The sequence below is a fragment of the Apium graveolens genome, chromosome 3, assembly GCF_009905375.1.
Source record: "Apium graveolens cultivar Ventura chromosome 3, ASM990537v1, whole genome shotgun sequence".
Lineage (NCBI taxonomy): Eukaryota > Viridiplantae > Streptophyta > Magnoliopsida > Apiales > Apiaceae > Apium > Apium graveolens.
Window position 1 is genome coordinate 50,702,649 of NC_133649.1, and position 19,710 is coordinate 50,722,358.

The 19,710-nt window shown below is 30.9% G+C and overlaps 1 protein-coding gene across 1 annotated transcript; it reads right to left on the minus strand.

Moving 5' to 3' along the window:
• Nucleotides 1-7,344: 7,344 nt before the first annotated feature.
• Nucleotides 7,345-16,426, minus strand: LOC141712269 (putative methyltransferase PMT10). Its single transcript, XM_074515140.1, has 9 exons — nt 15,630-16,426; nt 13,904-14,053; nt 13,557-13,827; nt 12,397-12,507; nt 11,752-11,911; nt 9,894-10,151; nt 9,645-9,767; nt 7,956-8,033; nt 7,345-7,871 (listed from the first exon to the last, which is right to left on the minus strand). Exons 1-9 carry the CDS (start codon nt 16,173-16,175, stop codon nt 7,676-7,678), a joined length of 1,893 nt encoding a protein of 630 aa, XP_074371241.1. The 5' UTR covers nt 16,176-16,426; the 3' UTR covers nt 7,345-7,675.
• Between the last annotated feature and the right edge of the window lie 3,284 nt (nt 16,427-19,710).

Sequence of the window (19,710 nt, forward strand, 5' to 3'; positions counted from 1 at the left end):
TAGTAAATATTTTCATTATTTAATAATATAAAAAATTAATTTTACACTTGTCCCATGCACATTAAAATTTATAAATAATTTTTTACATAAGAATTATTTTTTGACAAAATCAGTTGGCTTATTTACTTTTTGATATAAATATCTTTTATCAAAAGTATTATTATTTTTTTATTCTAATAATTTTGTTTACATGATAATGATTACATAGGGGTGATGTGTGACCCTCGATAATGATATTATATTTTAATGATTAATTACTAATTATAATATTAGTCCTGATCACTAAATCCTAATTATAATATTATACTATTATAGTCATGATGATCAAACTATAACCATTTTTTATATAAGAATTGTTTTTTACAAAATGAGTTGGGTTATTTACTTTTTAATATCAATATTTTTTATCAAAAATACTATTATTTTAATTATTCAAATAAATTTATTTATATGATGATCATATTATTGTATTTTTATATTTGACATTAATAACGTAAAACATAACATATGAATTATAGTTCAATTTATTTCTTTCATTGTTTGATTTTTTTCACATTACAAATTTGTAAAGAGAATATTTTAATCATATCATATAATATGGTTATGTAATCATTTTCTTTTATTTATATATTTTCTTTTCCTAATCTTATGAAGTTTAATCATGAATTGAAAAATTCTTCACATCTGTAATAATATTTATAATTTTTCGGTTCTAGTAATAATTTTGAAAAAAAATGCTTTACACCTAAATTTCATAGTACTTTTAAATATATTTTATAATATTTGTATTTCAATTTTGAATTTTAATAGTTTTATTATTATTATTAATTATATTTTAATTTATTAATTAATTATCTATTGTATTTGTTATACAGATTATTAAGTATTATAATAAAATATTAAAATAAATAAAATAAATATAATATAAAGTATTTATTAATTTTGTATTTCAATTTTTAATTGTAATAGTTTTATTATTAAGAATATTTGTCTATAGTATGTAGATTAATGATTTTGCAAAGTTATTCTCAAATTAAGAATATTTTTGAAATATATTTGATACATATAAAAAGAATAATAACTAATCATACTTTTAAAAAGACTTAAAATTATTATTTTATTATTATTTTCATATTAGGTTTAAGTTTATCAATATATCACATCATACCCTGTCTCCCGGCTTTGTATTTTATCAAAAGTAATTACCCATCTTTAATTACAATATTACCCCTTAGACCAAACGTGCCATCAAAACACGTTACTCCAATTATATATAGGATATAATGAAATCAATATCCCTATTTTCTTTTAGCATAAAGCAGTTAATACAATACATTATACTTTAAAAAGACCCCGATCCATAAAATGTATGAAAGGACACCACATGAGTTTATGGCCAATCAAAAATCATCATGAAGTATTTTCATGTGCTTGGCGGAAAATGCTATGCGTCTAAAGATAATGAGCATCTTTAAAAGTTTGATGCAAAGTTGAAGAAGACATTTATTTTAGCTATTCACTAGAGTATAAGGTTTGGTGTATAAGATTGATGATAAAAAAAATTGTGAAAAATCTTAATGTAACATTTGATGAGGTCAAGTTCCGGAGTACGCAGAAGAAAGACATTAAAAATGCTCAAGATGTTGAAGATTTTTTTGATAATGAAGATGAACCTAAATTTGTTCTTGAAGAAGTTGACAATAAAAATGGTCATGCCAATGAACATTATTTTCATTCAGATTCTGATGATGACACTCTGATAATGGTCCAGATGCAGGTGATGACAATGAAAATGCAGAAGATTATAGTCATATTATTTTTGGAACTAATTCTCAAGTATTAAAATCATGTCAAGTAAACAACTCAAAGGGAGCTGGACAAGGATCCACTAGTCAGACTAACAAAATATGGAACATGCTAAGTACGAACAACTTCAATAAAAATTTTTAGGTCTTCACACTAATCTTGGCAGCTGCTTCGAATATCTTTAACCCCTTATTACACACTTTCTTGAACATATTGATAAACTTCATCTAACCTTCTGTTGAAAGATTCTGCACCATACTAAATCTTCACTCTAAACTGATTGCAGTGAACATAGTTTATTTGCAAGTCATGTTTTATTTTTAGTTATCAAATCAGGCATTGTTGAAATATCATATATATATATAGGGTCTTACTCCATTGAGAACTTTTTTTGGTGATATATGAGATCTAATTTCAATCACACAAATTTAAATTTATTTTTAATCTAGACCACTCATTTTAAATCTCATCATCATCTCCAATCATCATCTCTTCCATCATCTTCTTTCTACTTACCACCTACCACCTCTTCCAATCACCGGCAACCACCATTTCCGGCCACCACCAATTCCGGCGACCTCCAGAAAATCACCACCGTCAAACATAAAATCACCACCGTCAAAATATAAAATCACCATCGGAAACATAAAAATCACCACGTTCGGCCACCAGCAAACAAAAAATCACCACAACTGGTCACTGCCAGTACCCACCAGATCCGGCCACCCACTCCGTTCATCAACTACAATCACCAATACTATAAAAAAAATCACCACTGGGAACTAAAAATCACCACCTTCAGCCACTTTCTGCCCATCAGATCCCGCCACGGTCACCAAGTCCAACCACTATATACACATAAATCACCACCAGACACCACAAATCACCACGAATCAATACTAAAATCACAATATTACACACTCCAACAACCACCTACAATCTTCACCACCACAATAACATCACCCATCACCACTAAAATACCATATTCATCCCTACCACACACCACCATTTGTAATATTTAAAACACCGTTCGGTCAAACGGAGTTTCATCGGATAATAATCAAATCGGAGTTGTAGATCTGAATGCGGGGAAGGGGAATGATGGGAGAAAGGGGGCGGGGAGAGAGAAGGGAACGGAGAGGTGTCGACACGGCGAGGAGGAGAGAGGATCGTCAACTGCAATTGAATCGGGGAGGGGAGAGAGAGAGAGAGAGAGAGAGCAGATCTGGTGGGACGGCGCCGGAGTAGCGGCGGCTGGTACGTGGCGGTGATGGGTGGAGGTAGTGGTACGTGGCGGTGATGGGTGGAGGTGGTGGTGGGTGCGGTGGGTAGAAATGAGATGGAAGGGGATGAAATAGATTAAGTGTAAAATAAAAATTAAAAATGTGTGGTTGTGATTTAGTTCAGGGTTAAAATTGTGTGGCTGAGATTAGATCTCAGTTCTCACAATAGTGAGGGTTATCATTTGAGTAAGTGCCTATATATATATATATATATATATAACTTCAATTTTGATCAACATTTCATAGTCCAACATGTTTTGACAGTAATACTGAACAAAACCTAATATGAAAATGTTGGATTTGTTTCTCTTTGTTTTTGAAAAAATAACACTTAAAAGAATAAAAAATAATATGTTTGAATATGTTGTAGTAATATTTGAATATGGCTTCATATTTGAATATGGCTTCATAGCTATCTCTAATCATATTTTTTTCCCTTAAATTATATCCTAGTAAATTATTGGGGTTATAAAATATTTCCTATCTCAGTTTGCATAAAATTAACGAATACATTACATTCTCTAATACTTTTGCTCGTCGATCAAATTATGCATCGATTGAAATTTTAATAACAAATGTCATCTTTAAAAAAATAAAATTATAGGAGTTATATCATATATGACGTGAATTCCCGGAAGAAAAAGAAAATAAGATTATAAATGATATTTCAAAAGAACATAGTGCATCGTTAACTTTAAATTTCAAATTGCTTTAATCAATTTAGAAATTTTGTAATTTGAATATAATTTTCAAAACAATCTCTTTGTTGTGGAATAAAAACTAGGGTGCGTTAGTAATTAATATTAGGGTTTGTGAGTTTAAAGTTTTAATGGCCACTCTCACGTTCGGGACTATCGGTCCTAGCAAGATGCATACGTATCTCTGTGTGGTAGAGAATCAAGTCAAAAACGTAGTTCTAAATTGAAGTGTAGAGCCCGTTACATAGAGGTGAGGAGACTTGGTGGACAAGTCTCCAACTGAGAAGATAATTAGAAGTCCTATAAGGAAAGGAACTCCAGAACCTTATATGTAGGACTTTGAGTCCGTTTTGGACACATGTCTCTGCTCTTCCAACCGTATTGAGCCTAATCCGTTAACAACTTATGTTCGTGGACCTTGACGACCTCTGCTTGTGGGTCTTGACTACATGGGTCGTCTTCATTCTGCTATGAGCTTAGACCAGACAGGTATGTACTGGACCTTGGTCAAGAAACCCAAGTGTAATTAATATGACATTTAATGTCTTTAAGATATATTTTCTATCCATATCGCTCTTATTGAGGTTTATAATAAGAAAAACTAATTATAATCTATTTCAAAACAAAAATTTTATATTATCCATTGAATTATCCAAAAATATTACATATAGTCATGATTACAGATTTCAGAAATCGGAACTATTTAGTTGAGATACCGATTTGCGATTTATCTGGTGATTTTTAAGAAATCGAATGATTTATGTGGAATCAGTCAAATCGGACAAATATTTTTGAACAAATTTTGAGCAATTTACAGGCAATTGTTGGAAAATTGGTGCATATAATGTAAATATACTAGACAATAACCTAAGCCTAAAACTAATTATAATCTATCTCAAAATAAAAAAATTATATCATCCATTGAATTATCCAAAAAAAATAAATATATATATATATATAGTTATATCTTATATATATAATTAGCAAAAACAACAAAAATGAACGTATGCATTAACAAAAAACTAAAGAAAAATGTACAAACAAATTAAATTAATTAATTAGTATAAATTCAATTAAAAATATTAATAATAATAGCATAATAAAAATTTAAAATTTTAAAAAATTATACTAGGTGTGAAAACACTATAAACAAAGTTTTATATGATTTATATACACACGCGTAATTGAAAATAAAAATAAATGAAAAAGATCATTTAAATAATATATTCCATGACAATTAAAAAAAATTGCACAATGTAATTTTAATATGTAAAATTAAATTAACATTAAAAAGTACAATAATAATCGCAATATTGACATGTTATCAAACATATTATATTATAAGATGATATAAAAAATTTTAATTATAAATTTTAGAACACATATGTTCCCGATATTTATATTAAAAATATTAATCACAAATCAAAAAATCTAATATAAAATCGTATAAATAGTAGATATATTTTGATATATTCAAATAATTATTTTTGTACAATTTATAAATGAAATTGTTCGATTGTAAATAATAAATATGTTTAAAAAATATTTTATTTAGAAAAATCAAGAAAATTATCATGTGTAGTATAACAAATATTTTGAGTAAAAACAATAAGATTCTAATGTTCGTTAATTTTAAATTACAAAAAAAAGATATATAAAAAGTGGAATACAAGCTAAAATAATAAAATAAACTAATACTTAAATACATAACATCATTATTAAATATTTTCATTATTATTATTAATTAACATGTATGTAATTATAATTTATAAATATATTACTAATATAAAGTTAAAAAAAATTAAATCATAATTCTAAATTAACAAATATAATATTTTTAAATAAAGATTAAAATTTCAAGAAGAAATTTTTCTATATGAGTTTTATAAATCATATTGTACATTACTAGTATAAAGTTAGTATATATAGACTAGACAATAGCCTAACGCCCTAAGCCTAATATGAATTCAAGACAAAAAATTATTAAATGAGCTTTAAAATTAGCCAATGTTTAAACTTGTCTTCAAAATGAAAATGAAATTAAAATTTAATCCTAATAAAAAAAAGATGAAAATTGAATTCAAATAGAAAAATAAAATCTCAAATACTTTTTGAGAAAAATAAAATACTTAAAATAAAAAAAAAATCCTATATACTTAAAATAAGAAAAAAATTTCAAGCCAACGGTAAAAAGGTAAAAATACATGCAAATAAACAAACTTAAAAATCAAAATATCAAGCCACTTGTTTTTGTGGGAGACCACGGACACTACTTATATTCTGCAAGTAAAAATTATATTATTGCAAAATATACACGTTATACTAATCAAATTTAAATGATTTTTAATAATAATAATTTTTAACAATTTTGAAAATTTTGAAACTAATTGCAAAATATATTATTTTACAAATTATATTCTACAAAAATTATTATTTTATTAAAAATTTTGAATATCATATATGTAAAATATTACAAAAAATTTATTTTACGAAACATATTTAGTTTACAATATATTTGTTTAAATTGCAGAACATACATTTTATACTAATTAAATTTAAATAATTTTCAATAATAATAATTTTTAACAATTTTGATAAATTAATAATATTTATAAAACATATTTTATAAAATAATATATTTAATAATATTTTAATTTCAAAATAGTGATGATCCATCTCCGATAAAAATATAATTTTCATATAATTTTTGTGGTACTTCATAATAATTAGGTATTTGTCCCCACTTCATTCTTGCTCCCTTCATTCCCTATTCCTGAATCCTTATATAAAGTTATTCCTCAGCTTGACTTTTATCCTTTCGCCAACTCTTCCACAAATTCCGGTATTTAGTATTTACTGTGAGACATATATATATATATATATATATATATATATATATATATATATATATTCCTTCGTCTTCAAATGAATAGTTCAATTACATTAATCACTAGTACTGCTCGCAATCAAATTATATCAAATTATATTTTATATATAATAGTGAACAAAAGTTAATTGCGGATTAAGATTTTATTAATCACTTATATACTAATTAAATATGATTTTAGAATTTTAAAAATCACAACCACAAATTACATTTTATAATAAAATATATTTTATATTATATAACCTAACAAGTAAACATATTTACTTTGTTAAAATTTTATTATTTGTTATTACTTGAAGCCTAGTCAATTATTTCAAGTCTCAGGCCAAGTTCAATTACTTAATTATCTATTCGTCTATTACTCCCTTTCACTTTATTAGCTGCAAGTCTATCTTTGAAGTTATCATATAACATTTCTTGCTATTTCTTTTAGTAGTTCGAGTTTGCATAAATCAAAATTTTAAACTTATAGGCACCGATTGATATAAGACCTTTAACAACACAGGTCATGCTATTTTAACAACAAATGTGATGTTCCAAAAAAATCGATGAAAAAGGACAATGAAAAAATTCAAATTTGCTTGAATTTATGCTCGATGTTCAAATCGCTAGCTTGAGTGCTTGACCTTAGAAAATTACAATGCAAATGCATTTATTTATAGGCGAGGACTGTAGAATAATCTGAAATGTATAATTAAATATACAAGGGGCCGAGTCATAAATATACAAGAGTTGAATACAAAATAATTACTGGCAATTAAAATTAGCTATATTAGCTCTTTATCGTAGGACCTGAAATCTTAATTTAATTTTGTATAATTACAAATCCATGAATGGATCAGATAATGTACACATAAATTACATTTTTTTCCTATCCTCCTGCCTATCCATTGAATTAGAGGTTGAGGAGATGAAGACTTCCAGGATATGAAGATACTGAGACAGGGAAGAAACCAAAAGTTTGGATATTTAATGAGCAGGGTAACTGATCGTGCATGTCATTATCGTTTTTCACAGTTCAAAAGCTTCCAGCTCGCATGAGGACCTTCACCAGTGTCGTACAGAATTGTCACCCATCCCATGGCATTTGCAATTTCTTGCAGTTCATCCATAACTGTTACGGTGTCACGTATATAGACATGGCCACCTGGTCTCAGAATTCTATCTACTTCGAGCATTATACTTGAGATATTACATCTGTTTGAACATCATTGCAAATGATAAATAATAATTTCCTTAACAAGTATGCATGTACAAGGAAGAAGAGTCCAGAAGATGTACCTTTTTTCCTCCGAGGAGAAGACACCTGCTGCATTTATTAGATCATAAGTTCTTGGGTAAGTGTCGAATGCCTCGCACCTAGACCACGGCCATTTCAAGAATCAGTAGGTTAGTAACAAAAAACAGCAATACATTTTACAAAAGCATTCAAGAAGTATAGAGGAGATAACCCGAGACAAGCTAACTTGTATTATTTAGAAAGTAACTGAGATATCTTAATTTTTAGGTAGATTTGATAGAAGTTATTTTTGTTTGCAAGAAACAACTTGAAAATCTATGTTAACTACCACCTTTTATATTGTAGGAGACATGTATTAATGTTTTTTAACCAAGCACTAAGTTGATGCAACATTTTACATTCGTTTCTCACTCAATTCATAGTCTTTTAATTAGTTAAACTATCTATTAGCCTAGCATCACATTTTAAAATACTTTCATTTCAGGAAATCATATAAAATAATATTTTCTATGTCAGCATACACGTGTATAGTGTGTGCTTATACTACTATATATGTATATAAATATGGTGGGAAGTGATATAACATATTTAGCCAACAAAACATATCAACATCTTCTCGTTTCAGGCCTACAGATGAGGATACTGTATGGAACTAATTACATTAAATTTTTCTCTGTAAAGAAGTCCTTCGTAAGGGGGTGGGTGGAATCCAAATTCAACTATTTTTTCATCTTCTGTTTTTCTTATGCTGCACTTAGTAAAATCACATGTTTTTAGTTTTAAATTAAAAAACTTATTAAAAACTGAATTATTTATCAATGTAACATAACATAGCAAACTTCAGCTTATTCCAAATTTCTATTTTCTCTTTTTATGACAGTTTTCACAGCCTCGGGAGGTACAGTTTCCGTAACTAGCAAGAGAACGTATTACAATCCCTCAGAAATGAATCAATCTATGATTGAAATCTAGTTCAATGGGATAATTGTCCTTTAGCAAATAAGGTACAACAGTATCTTAAGCCAATCCTTATATATAATATAAAAAATTGACTCTTAACACTTTAAGACATGCACAAGTAGCTTGGTCTCTAACAACATTACTTATATCTACTCCTTATTTAATATTTTATAATTAAAAATGCATTGTTTCAATTAAAGTACGAGAGAGAATGATGATGTGTTCCATATTTTATTATAAAATATCAGTTAAGAGTTCCTTAAAATGAGAAGATGTTTCTTAAAAATCAGGAATGAAGGGGTGCTATTAGTGATATAAGGAATCACAAAGACATTGTTAGAGTGAGTTTTTTTTATCTCACTCCTTAATATCAACTTAAGAGAACGGATAAGTAACCTATTGGACTTGCTCTAAGTCAAGGGATTTATTTTTGGAAAGGTAGGTTATAGTCAAGCGATTATAATTCCTAAAAACAAACTTGGCCACAGAGTTCAGTTTCAGAAAACATAATTTTACAAAGTATGCTCACAACTTTACTCAATGTTGAAGAGGCACAAGTTGAGTTACAATATCAACATATGTTATCTCACGTTAATGGACCAAATCTTGACTGCTTGTATATCAACTTATAAGTAAATTAATTCTAAAATAAAGTACTGGACTAATTATTTACAGTTAACAGAAGTAGATACTGGACCTAGAAATTTAAAATAAAATCGTACAAAAAGGAAATCACAGAAATTGTCAAGAGAAAAGGAAAAAATCCGTACCAGTCATGCATCACTCCCACAAGCCCGCGGTCATAGATTATTGGCAGAGTATTGGTTCCACTAACAGGAACAACATTCATGACCCAACAATCAACACCTAAATCATGTAATGCTGCTGCATATCTGCCATAAAATAACCATAACCATCAGAATGCTTCCAAATTAAAAGAGCTATTTTTGCTGAAAAGAAGAGGCAATTGACTTATAATTTGGAAAACATAGAGGCAAAGGAGAACATAAATATAGTACCCCCCATATCCAGCCCTCATGTCCAATACATTCCTTGCATTCAGTGTTTTTAAACGGAAAGCAGAAACATAGCCACTAACAATTTCATTCCAATACTTTGACTCAGCTTTGTAAATGTCCTTTCTGGACATGTAGGCGTCCATTTTTATACTAAAGAGCCTGTCTGGTGGATAATGTAGACGTCTAGGCCATGTTGTAACATTTGCTCCATACCCATTACCTGGTAACTGAGTGATGCATGCTTTGAGACCTACATACCTACAAGAAAATAGCACTTAATCGTACCGAGTCCTTTTAGGCTGTAGCAATGGATATAAAAGGATGGTTTACCCCTTGCTGATGTAAACTAAATCATCATCCCTAATTATATGTTCAGAGTTCAGACAAAGAATACATAAACGCAAATCAAATGTCTACAAAGTAGATAATTCAGAACGAAAAATGACAAATCTACAAATACATGAGAACTAGAAACGGAATATACTTCCTTCTTTTTAAGTTCTTAAAGCTACATCCTTACGTGCAAAATAATTCTCCTTCTCAAATTCTGATGAAACGTGCACGTGGATAGAGCTATTGAGCTTCATCATGCAAGTATTGATTATGATCTTGGGCCAGGCAGCACAATTTTACCAGCACTTAAATTAGAATATTAGAAAAAGAGGATAATTTCCGGTTTCCCTCGTTTAGTTTAGTATGGAAGTAGACCAATTTTAAAGCATCTCTAGTAGCAGGATTGGTGATTAATTATAATACATGCCAGTTATTAATTTCTTAATATTACTATGGTTCAATATGGCTTGACTGACATTACGTCTAAGAACACAAGACTAAAAGCACCCCAGATCAGCAAACAAAGGATTACGGCTTTTAGCGCAAGTAGAGACTAAGAGCATCTCCCTTGTATATTAACGGCAGGCAATCATAACCATCTACAAGAACAGTTTTGTGAACTTAATATACATTTTTTCAACTTTAAAAAGTGGTGTATTGTTTGAAATAATTCTATGTTTTAACAATAAAAATCCTCTAAAAAAGTAATAGAACATGTCCTAAAGATTTCGGAAACTGAACATGTTACTTGAAAATGAGTATGTCCACATGATGACCTAGCTATAGATATGTTACTTAAAAATGAAAGTGTATATCTTCTATCACCAAGTTTGCACATTTATTGATCACATGATAACACTACAGTAGCACTTGACAAGTATCACATTACAGTTCTATTAACAGTAGAAGCCGTCAGCCTAATGACTAACACTATGTCATATCAGAGAAGTGCAAGTAGGAGCATAATGAGATCCTCAAAACAGATAGTGAAATTTCAGAAGCTGAGGTAAGAAGAGCCATGGGCCCATAGCAACCTACCAATCCTTGTACGATGACCATAATAGTAAAAAAAATAAATCTATATAGTATATATTGACATCCATCTAGCTACCAAAGCACACAAGTTTACTGAAAAAAAACTCACTTTGTATCTAGCCATTGGATTTACGGAAAAAATATATGAATGGTTTCACATTACCAAGCATTTACCAAGATAAAGAGTAACAGACTAAGAGTATATCTAAACAAGACTAGATAACTAAAAAAGTAACTAAAACTTTGGGTTATTTTTACCCATTCATGACGAAATTTTAGGGGTTCTGGCAGAAATTACAGTGAGTCCCACCTTTTAATGAGCCAATTCTACTGTGTTGGTCAAAAGAGGACTAGATAACTAAAGTCTAAAAGTACTAAAGAAATATGCATGAACCTACAGAAGCTGAAAGGGTTCTGATCAACCAAGTCAATAACGTAGATAAAATTTTGCATAATGATTTAAACTGAATGTGGTAGAGCTGGAAAATACCAAACATTATCTGGATCATCATGAGTATCACACAGTGGAGGTTGTGCACCATGATCACGATTTTGATAGCAGCTGTTGTTTAGAGGCTTCTGCCATAGAGCAATATATCCTTCTTTCTTCACAAGTCTCCAACAAATGCGACTAGTCAGGTCCTCCATTTCTGTCGACAAGGTAGATATGATATAATAAATTCTTACTGTGCTCCCGAGTTCCAAAATGGAGAGAAGAGAAAGTAAAATTTCAAAATTTTCTGGTAGTCGTGCTCCCGAGTTTTTTCAAGAGAGGAGAAGAGATCCAGGGAGAGAATTATCAATATTTTCTAAGAAACTTTCACCCCATTTTTGTGATGATTGTAAAGGATTATCTCACATAACATTTTCCATATTTCCACATACACTTTTTTCAAGATTTTCTCCTCTTCCTAAATATAACTCGAGAACATGTTTAGGTTTCCCAATTAATTTTTGATCACTTCTCTGCTTTCAGCTTTTTTTCTCTTCTCTCCTTGAAAACTCAAGAGCACAGGCGAAAAGTGACATTGACAGTTAAAATTGGATCCAATCCAAGTATAAAATTACTAGTAACTCCTCGGACACCGAGAACGTTTCTGAGAAATAAAATCATGGAGCATAAGAATGCACATACCTCTCCATTGTTCTTGTAAATTTTCTTCATGTTTGTAGACAGGCTGTGCAGCCCACACAAAGTATCCCCCTGCTCTCAGCATCCTGTCCACCTCCAAAAGCAAAATTCCATCTTCACCAAAACAGCAGAGCAAGATAGTACATAAATATTATGCACAATTAAGGTCATCTATTAACATAACAGGAGCATAGAAAACACTACATCTGTAATAGAAAAAGCTACACACTATATGGAAAAGGAAAACACTGAATATGAATACATGTGAGTCCACTTGTATTTGTATATACAGTACCTCACTTTTTTAAGTATCAATAATATGTTTCAAGAGTTATGACATGAACACAAGACATCCTACTGTACATTATTTAACTACTTAATATCATATATCATTTTTGCACCAATATAGTTGTAACTCTGAATAACACAGGCAAGGAAGATTTGTTTTCTCTCTTTAGTGTTAATGTGGATTTTGGTTATGAAAGTTATGATTTGGGTTGGGGATTTGGTTTAGGATTACGTTTAAAAGAAATGGAGTATATAACACTAAAAAAACAGCAAACTTGAAATATCATCCCCCTCGGTATCATATATTGACTATAGAATTAAATATTGAGATACAATTATTTAATTAACATGTTACATGTCTCACAAATTCAGCTACAACATATTACAAATTTGGCAACCTTAAGGGGAGAGGTGAACAATGATAAACTTATTGAACTTTGTCAAATACCTTTTAAAAAATATTTACTAACATATCACTTGACTAATTACCAGCTACTTAACTACTCTACATAGACTCCTATGGTCGAGGTCTTAGTAAATGGTCTCAGCCCACTAACAAAAGGAACACATTCCAAAAGAATCCTTTTAAGACTTTTCACTTCAAAATCACGTCAGCAAATGCACCAAACATTACTCAGTTTCCGGAGCTTCCAATGAAAGCTTGGACTACATGTGTAGTCAACAATTATTAAGCATTATGTGTCCTTTCTAGAGAAATTTGAAAAAAATAATTCCAAAGATGATAAATAGACAAAATCACCTTAGCGACAACCAAAAAAAATCCTTACACTACATGGAATGTTGAACTTCCAGTACTGATTACTTGCAAAGTGAACATGCAAAACGAATGACCTAATGACAGATAGGAGGCCTACCATCACGAGTCCAGTTTATTCTGCATCTTGAACAATGCACCAAGTCAAACGCCTGGCTAGGATACAACAAACGATGTGTTCCCAACACTGCTATCATGGCAGGGACACCACGCTCTAGAGCAAACTGAATCTGGTTCTCATGAACATCTTTAGGCGCTATTGACAAAGTGGACACATTGCGATCTAGCAAAAAGGCGGCAAAACTTGCTACTCCACAACCAATATCCAAAGCAACTCTAACATGTTCACCAAATGCAATGTCAGGAATCATCTGCACTCCAAGTTGGAAATGGAAAAATATCAAAGGGATGTAAGATATAATCCACTTGTTATTAAATTTAGCCAACCTTGGATATCTGATCCAGGTATTTATTTGCTCCATGAATAAATTGTGTTCCACCTCCGGGAAAAACGAATTTATCCTCTTTTCTTGATATCCAATTTTGTCCTCCTTTATCTTCAACCAAGCGTGTATGAGGCACATTATCAAACCAGACCTGCATTACCATTAATAATTTAGACCATCTGATTCTATTTTGCATTAATTTAACAGCATTGTTGTTATGAAGCACGTGCTACGGCGTTGCTGCGTTGGTTAGGACACCTGGACGGCATAAGAATAGGGTGTCCGTACGGAATATGGTGTTTATTATACACACACACACACTATCATCTATTTACAAAAAAATAGATGATCCTAAAATAAAAATATTTCATTTCTAATGGTCTACTTGTGTAAATATATTAGTATAGTATAACCTTTAGGCAAAAGTACAAATAAGAACCGAGAACTTTTACCGACGGGAGAACAGGAAAATCAATGTGTTCTGCACCATTTTTATGTGTGTTCATCAAAATTTGTATCTAAATTTTGGCCAGGACTTATTTTTTTTTCACTGAACAGCGTTCTATAAAATAGCTTCGCTTTTTCGAAGTAAGATGCCCATATTTTTGGGACAAAAATAGTGTTCACTGGTTCTCTATCTGAAGTAGTTCTCTAAAAAGCCTTGCTTACTGTAAGTTGAAATGAAGGGCTACAAACTGCTGGGAAAAAAAGAATAATGGCTCTATGTCTTATATATACTTATCAAGTATAAATTACAAATGTAATTACAAAGTTTATTTTGCAGAGATATAATTATAGAAAGGAAAAGGAAGGGGAAATAGAAAATTAGTATAAATTACCATAATAACGATGCTATACAGTTAGGAAATATCACAAATGCTCTAGAATCATTTTCATATTCTTGAACACCAATTGCCATAATAGCCAAGCAGATACAGTTTGACAGCTTTAAAATCCAAACAACAAAAGAATACTTTATAATCCGAATTTGGATGAGGTATCAGAAAGAAAGACAACATAATGGACAAAGAAACTTATGACAACTAAATACATAAAATGGTGGCATCCATGTGTATCAACCATCGGCAGGAAATCCTCTAACATGATCAGTAATCAGAGTAACCTCACATTTACATGGACACATTTAAGGGAAGGGGAACAGTTCAGTGTTCTAAATAGAACTGTCCTCCTTTAATCTTCATAAACACATGTAGAATTTCTTAAAAAATATTACAAAGGAACTAAAGTAGCTTACTTAACAATTAATATATATATATATATCAAATTCCAATCCGAGTTTTCCCCAAATAAGCGTTTATTTGTCTCGGGTCTTGACAACTCCACAATTCCGCTGAAGTATCGTTAATAAATAAGCACCTACCGATTCAATTCTGCTAAAGTGTAGGTGAACTCTTACAATCTCAAGGCGCAAATTTAACTAAGCTAATACTCAACGACCGGCTAAAATGCCGTTACTTTATGCAATAAACTTATTTAATAATACAGTTCAGGTACGAAAACTATCATGTAGAAAACACGAACAATCTGACTGCACAAATTTAATTCCACTAGTTCCAACACTCAACTATATTTTGTATACATTTTGCAAGTAATCTACTTCACATTGCATTTCATGTACGGAAACTATTATACACAAAATACACAAACAAGAGCAAGAGTACATTGCAACTTAAATTCAGAATTAAGCAAAATAAATGATAAGATACCTCATCTCGGCTTTTAGGCCACGGTATGTGAGCCTTATATCCCTTCGGCCTAGGCACTAAACAATCCAGCACTCTCTCTTTTCCCGGACAAAGCCTTTGGTAATTCTCCCCTCTCTCCGTCGAATTAAGCTTCGATATAACCTCAACATTATCCAAACACGGTACATACTCTCTCAAACTCTCATCACATACCCTAAACTTTCCAATTTTATATTTACTCCCCTTCCTCTCTTTACTCTCATCATCTCTCACACTTTCCGAGGTCGCATTAACTACGGTCTCCAGCACCGCCGGATCGAAGTCGCCGACGACAAAGTCCAACGCCATCGCGCCGTTCTCGTCCACTATTCCGGTCCTCACCACCGCCGGAGAAAAAAACTTCTCCGGCGATGGTGCCGGAACGGCGGTGGAGTTGGAGGAGAAGGAGCGGAGCGGGAGTTGAAAGGAGTCGTCGGCGGAGAAGTGTTTGACGGCGAAGAAGAGAGAGAGAGTGAGGAGAGAGAGAACGGCGATTTTGATGAGGAGAGATGTTAAATTGAATTTCATTGTTTGTGTGTTTGTTTTCACGGTGTTTTAGTGTGTGTTAGTGAGAGATTTTGGGGTTGGCTAGAGAGAGAGAGAGTACAATGTAGTAGAGGTACAACAGGCATGAAAGGAGAGGGGAGGGGATCTCGGAAATGAGATCAATTCCGACGTGAAAACTGGAGATTTCCTTTTCTTCTTGACTACGTTTTTCTAACACCGCACTGCACGCGAACACGCGCCAGTTTTAATATTTCACCAACATAATCACAGTGATGACTCAACTTATTTGTATGAAATTCACGGTGTGCCTTCGGTTCGGTTAACCGAAAACCGAACAGAATAATTGAAATAATTTTGGTTTGGTTAACCAAATTATCAAATTTGGTTCGGTTTTCGATAGTATAATTCTTGAAATTCGATTTTTCTGTAATTCATTTTTTAGACGTGGTTAACCGAAATACCGAATAAATAAATGAAATTTTATATAGTGTACAAACTATTAATACTTTAATATACAATTATACATATCATTATCACATACATCTCCACACTTCCACTCTCAGCAATTCAGCATACGATTCATCACTAGAATTCTCTAAACATCGATTCAATTCATCAAAACAGACAATCTTCATTAATCAAATTTGCAAGTACATCGATTCATTTTTGAGGTAAATTAATTCGATTCAATTTTTGGATATTATAAATTGATAATCTTTTGTGATGTTTTTAGTTGAGAACGATAATAGTAATTTAGTGTCAATTCGAATTTGAATTGGTGATATGTTCTTTTAAACATCTTTTATGGATTAGTCTCCTTTGAGTTTACAGAGAATAATTTTGCATTAGAGTAGCTGTGTACGTGTGTTGCAATCGCATGAATGAAATGCATCACACAAATAATACAGATCATTCTTTAGGGTTGATTTGTACTCTAAGTGCTTTGCAATTGACACAAATAATATTTTAGATGTAATACATTTAATTTACATAGTTTTTTTGTATTATACGAGTAATCAAGATTGTCAATACTTATTTAGTGAATTCTAATTTTTTATTTCAAAATCAGCTTTTATTACGTAAGCTGTACTTTGTATATATGTATAAAATTATAATTTGTGATAAAATACTAAATAATATGTTATCAACATATCTTAGATATTACTCTAACATGTCAACCCGTGCAATATAATGTGTATAACTACTTATTAGTTAATGTGTTGATTTTAAATACCATATAAATGTGATTAATAGTATTTATATGTATAAATAATATTAAATTTGAGTACATTATTCGTCATTTTGGATACCCGAAAAATACCCGATATGATCCGAAACCCGACAGATTTGGATTTGGATAACCCGAAAATATTTGGATTTGGATTTTACAATATCCGATCCGAACCCGACCCATTTCCATCCCTAATTTCGGTTAGGTTTTCGGTAACAGGTTTTCCACAATTTCGGTTTCGGTTAACCAAAAAAAAATTCGGTTTCGGTTAACCGATTGCACACCACTAATAAAAATGATTATTTTTTAATTGATCATATTTCATAAACTAAATTATTACTGAATATTGTGTTTGGTTGAGCCAAAAGAAATGATTTCAAGACGTAATGGAAATTTTTTTATTTGGTTGGTACGAAGGAATGAAATTCATTTATTATATCTTTCCATTCACCTAACTATTTATCCATTTTAATTTTTTGTAAAATAATAGGACAAGCCCATTCCAATAATTCGACACAAAAATAACTATCTATTAGTCTACGCTCTGTTTGCTCTCGCTCTCAACACTTTCTCTACGCTTTTTTTTTCTATGTATATATGTACATGCAAACATGTTTCGAGACTTTAGTATGTGTATATACAAGTTTGAACTTTATTTCAGATTAGATAATTGTGTTACTTATTTGTAAAGAATGTATAGTCAGTGTTTGATAAAAATCCTCTAAGAAGCTTGTGTTTATCGATTGCGTGAATGTGTGTATATGTTTTTCTTGAATATCTTGCTTTGGTGTAATCAGCAATGTGTTGCTTTGGAAATTGGAATGTTATCTTTAATGTCAATTTGAACTTGTCTTTTTTCTAATTACTCTCTATATTTATTTGAATAAAGTACTTGTTCAACTGATTGAACATTTAGAATATGGGCCAATGCTCCTTTGCCGGACTTGAATGTGGAAAGGGTAATGTGAATCATTTAGTTGGGATTGACTGAAACTGTGCAAGTGTTTTCGTTTATTCGCAAAGCAGAACTAAGAAATATGAGGGGTGATATTTCTCTATTAGATATTGAGTGCAATAAAATATAACACGAGGACAGGGTGAATGTGTTTTCTTGGATTTTAATTAGCTTTGAAAGTGTTTGGATTGTGATTGAACAAGCAAATAAACTTGTAGTGATAAAATATTTAACTGTAAACACATAAATAAATTATCAAAAACTCACTTGATTGTATTAATCAAATTTGTTTTGCTACAAATCTGTGTTCTTAGAAATAAGAACTCAGCTACAAATCTTGAGAGAGAATCCCTGATATTTTTCTAGATCTGTTTGATACTGCTAAACTAAATATCTGTGCATGCTTTATAGACCAACATCACAAGTTTACAAAATCTGCACTAATATGTACTAACATAGTTTTTAAAGCTATCTTGTCTATTTCCATTTCCAGTGTTAGCAAATCTGTGCGGAATCTTGTAGGTCTGTGACCCTCCTTTGTCCAATTAATCTTGACCCTTGATCTTGAATTCTTCAAGCTGCATTTGTAATCTTTTCAATTTAGTGATAAAATTGTTTGTTGACTGATAATCTTGAATATTCAATTTTTCTATGAGATAGTTTATCGATATCTCTTTTGTTCTGTAGAGATGTTACATATCGATAAGTATAATGACTTATCGATATATTAAGTGCTCTACATGTGTCTTTGACTTGTCGAGGTCTCTAGTTCTCCATATGTAGAATGACTTGTCGATATCTTCAATTCTCTTTATAGGCTTTTGACTTATCGATATCTCTAGTTCTCTACATGAAGATTTGGCTTGTCGATATCTTTAGATATCTACATGAAGAAATGACTTGTCGATATCTTCAGTTATCTACATGTTCTTTTTGACTTGTCGATATCTGAGATCTCTACATGCATATTGACTTATCGATATCTTTTGGGACTTCTCTATAAGTCATTTTGGACTTCTCGATAGAATTCTCGATATTCCTTAATCTGTGACTTGTCGATATCTGGCTTAGAATATTTTTCCTAGAATGATATTATTTAAATCCAAGCTGTTACACTTCTCTCTGAGGCATGATCAGGATTTGATCTTCTTCCAGAGTTTATTTCTTAGCTTGAAGGCTGTTCACAGAAAATCCTCCAGTCTAATTTATTTAATATTTTTACAGACTCAGGAAATACAATTACAAAATACAAATTTAGATTATCATATAACTTATCCTTAGGATTGTCAGTATGACTTAGTCTTGTTAATACAGGCATGCCTTGCATAAAAATCTCCCCAAATTTGTGAGAAGATTACTTGTCAGAAATT

Coding starts and splice junctions, on each gene's coding strand:
- LOC141712269 (XM_074515140.1), bottom strand. CDS start 16,175: ATGAAATTCAATTTAACATCTCTCCTCATCAAAATCGCCGTTCTCTCT. Junction 11,912..12,396: donor TTTACAAGAACAATGGAGAG/GTATGTGCATTC, acceptor CCTTGTCGACAG/AAATGGAGGACCTGACTAGT. Junction 8,034..9,644: donor GTGGGAGTGATGCATGACTG/GTACGGATTTTT, acceptor GCCGTGGTCTAG/GTGCGAGGCATTCGACACTT.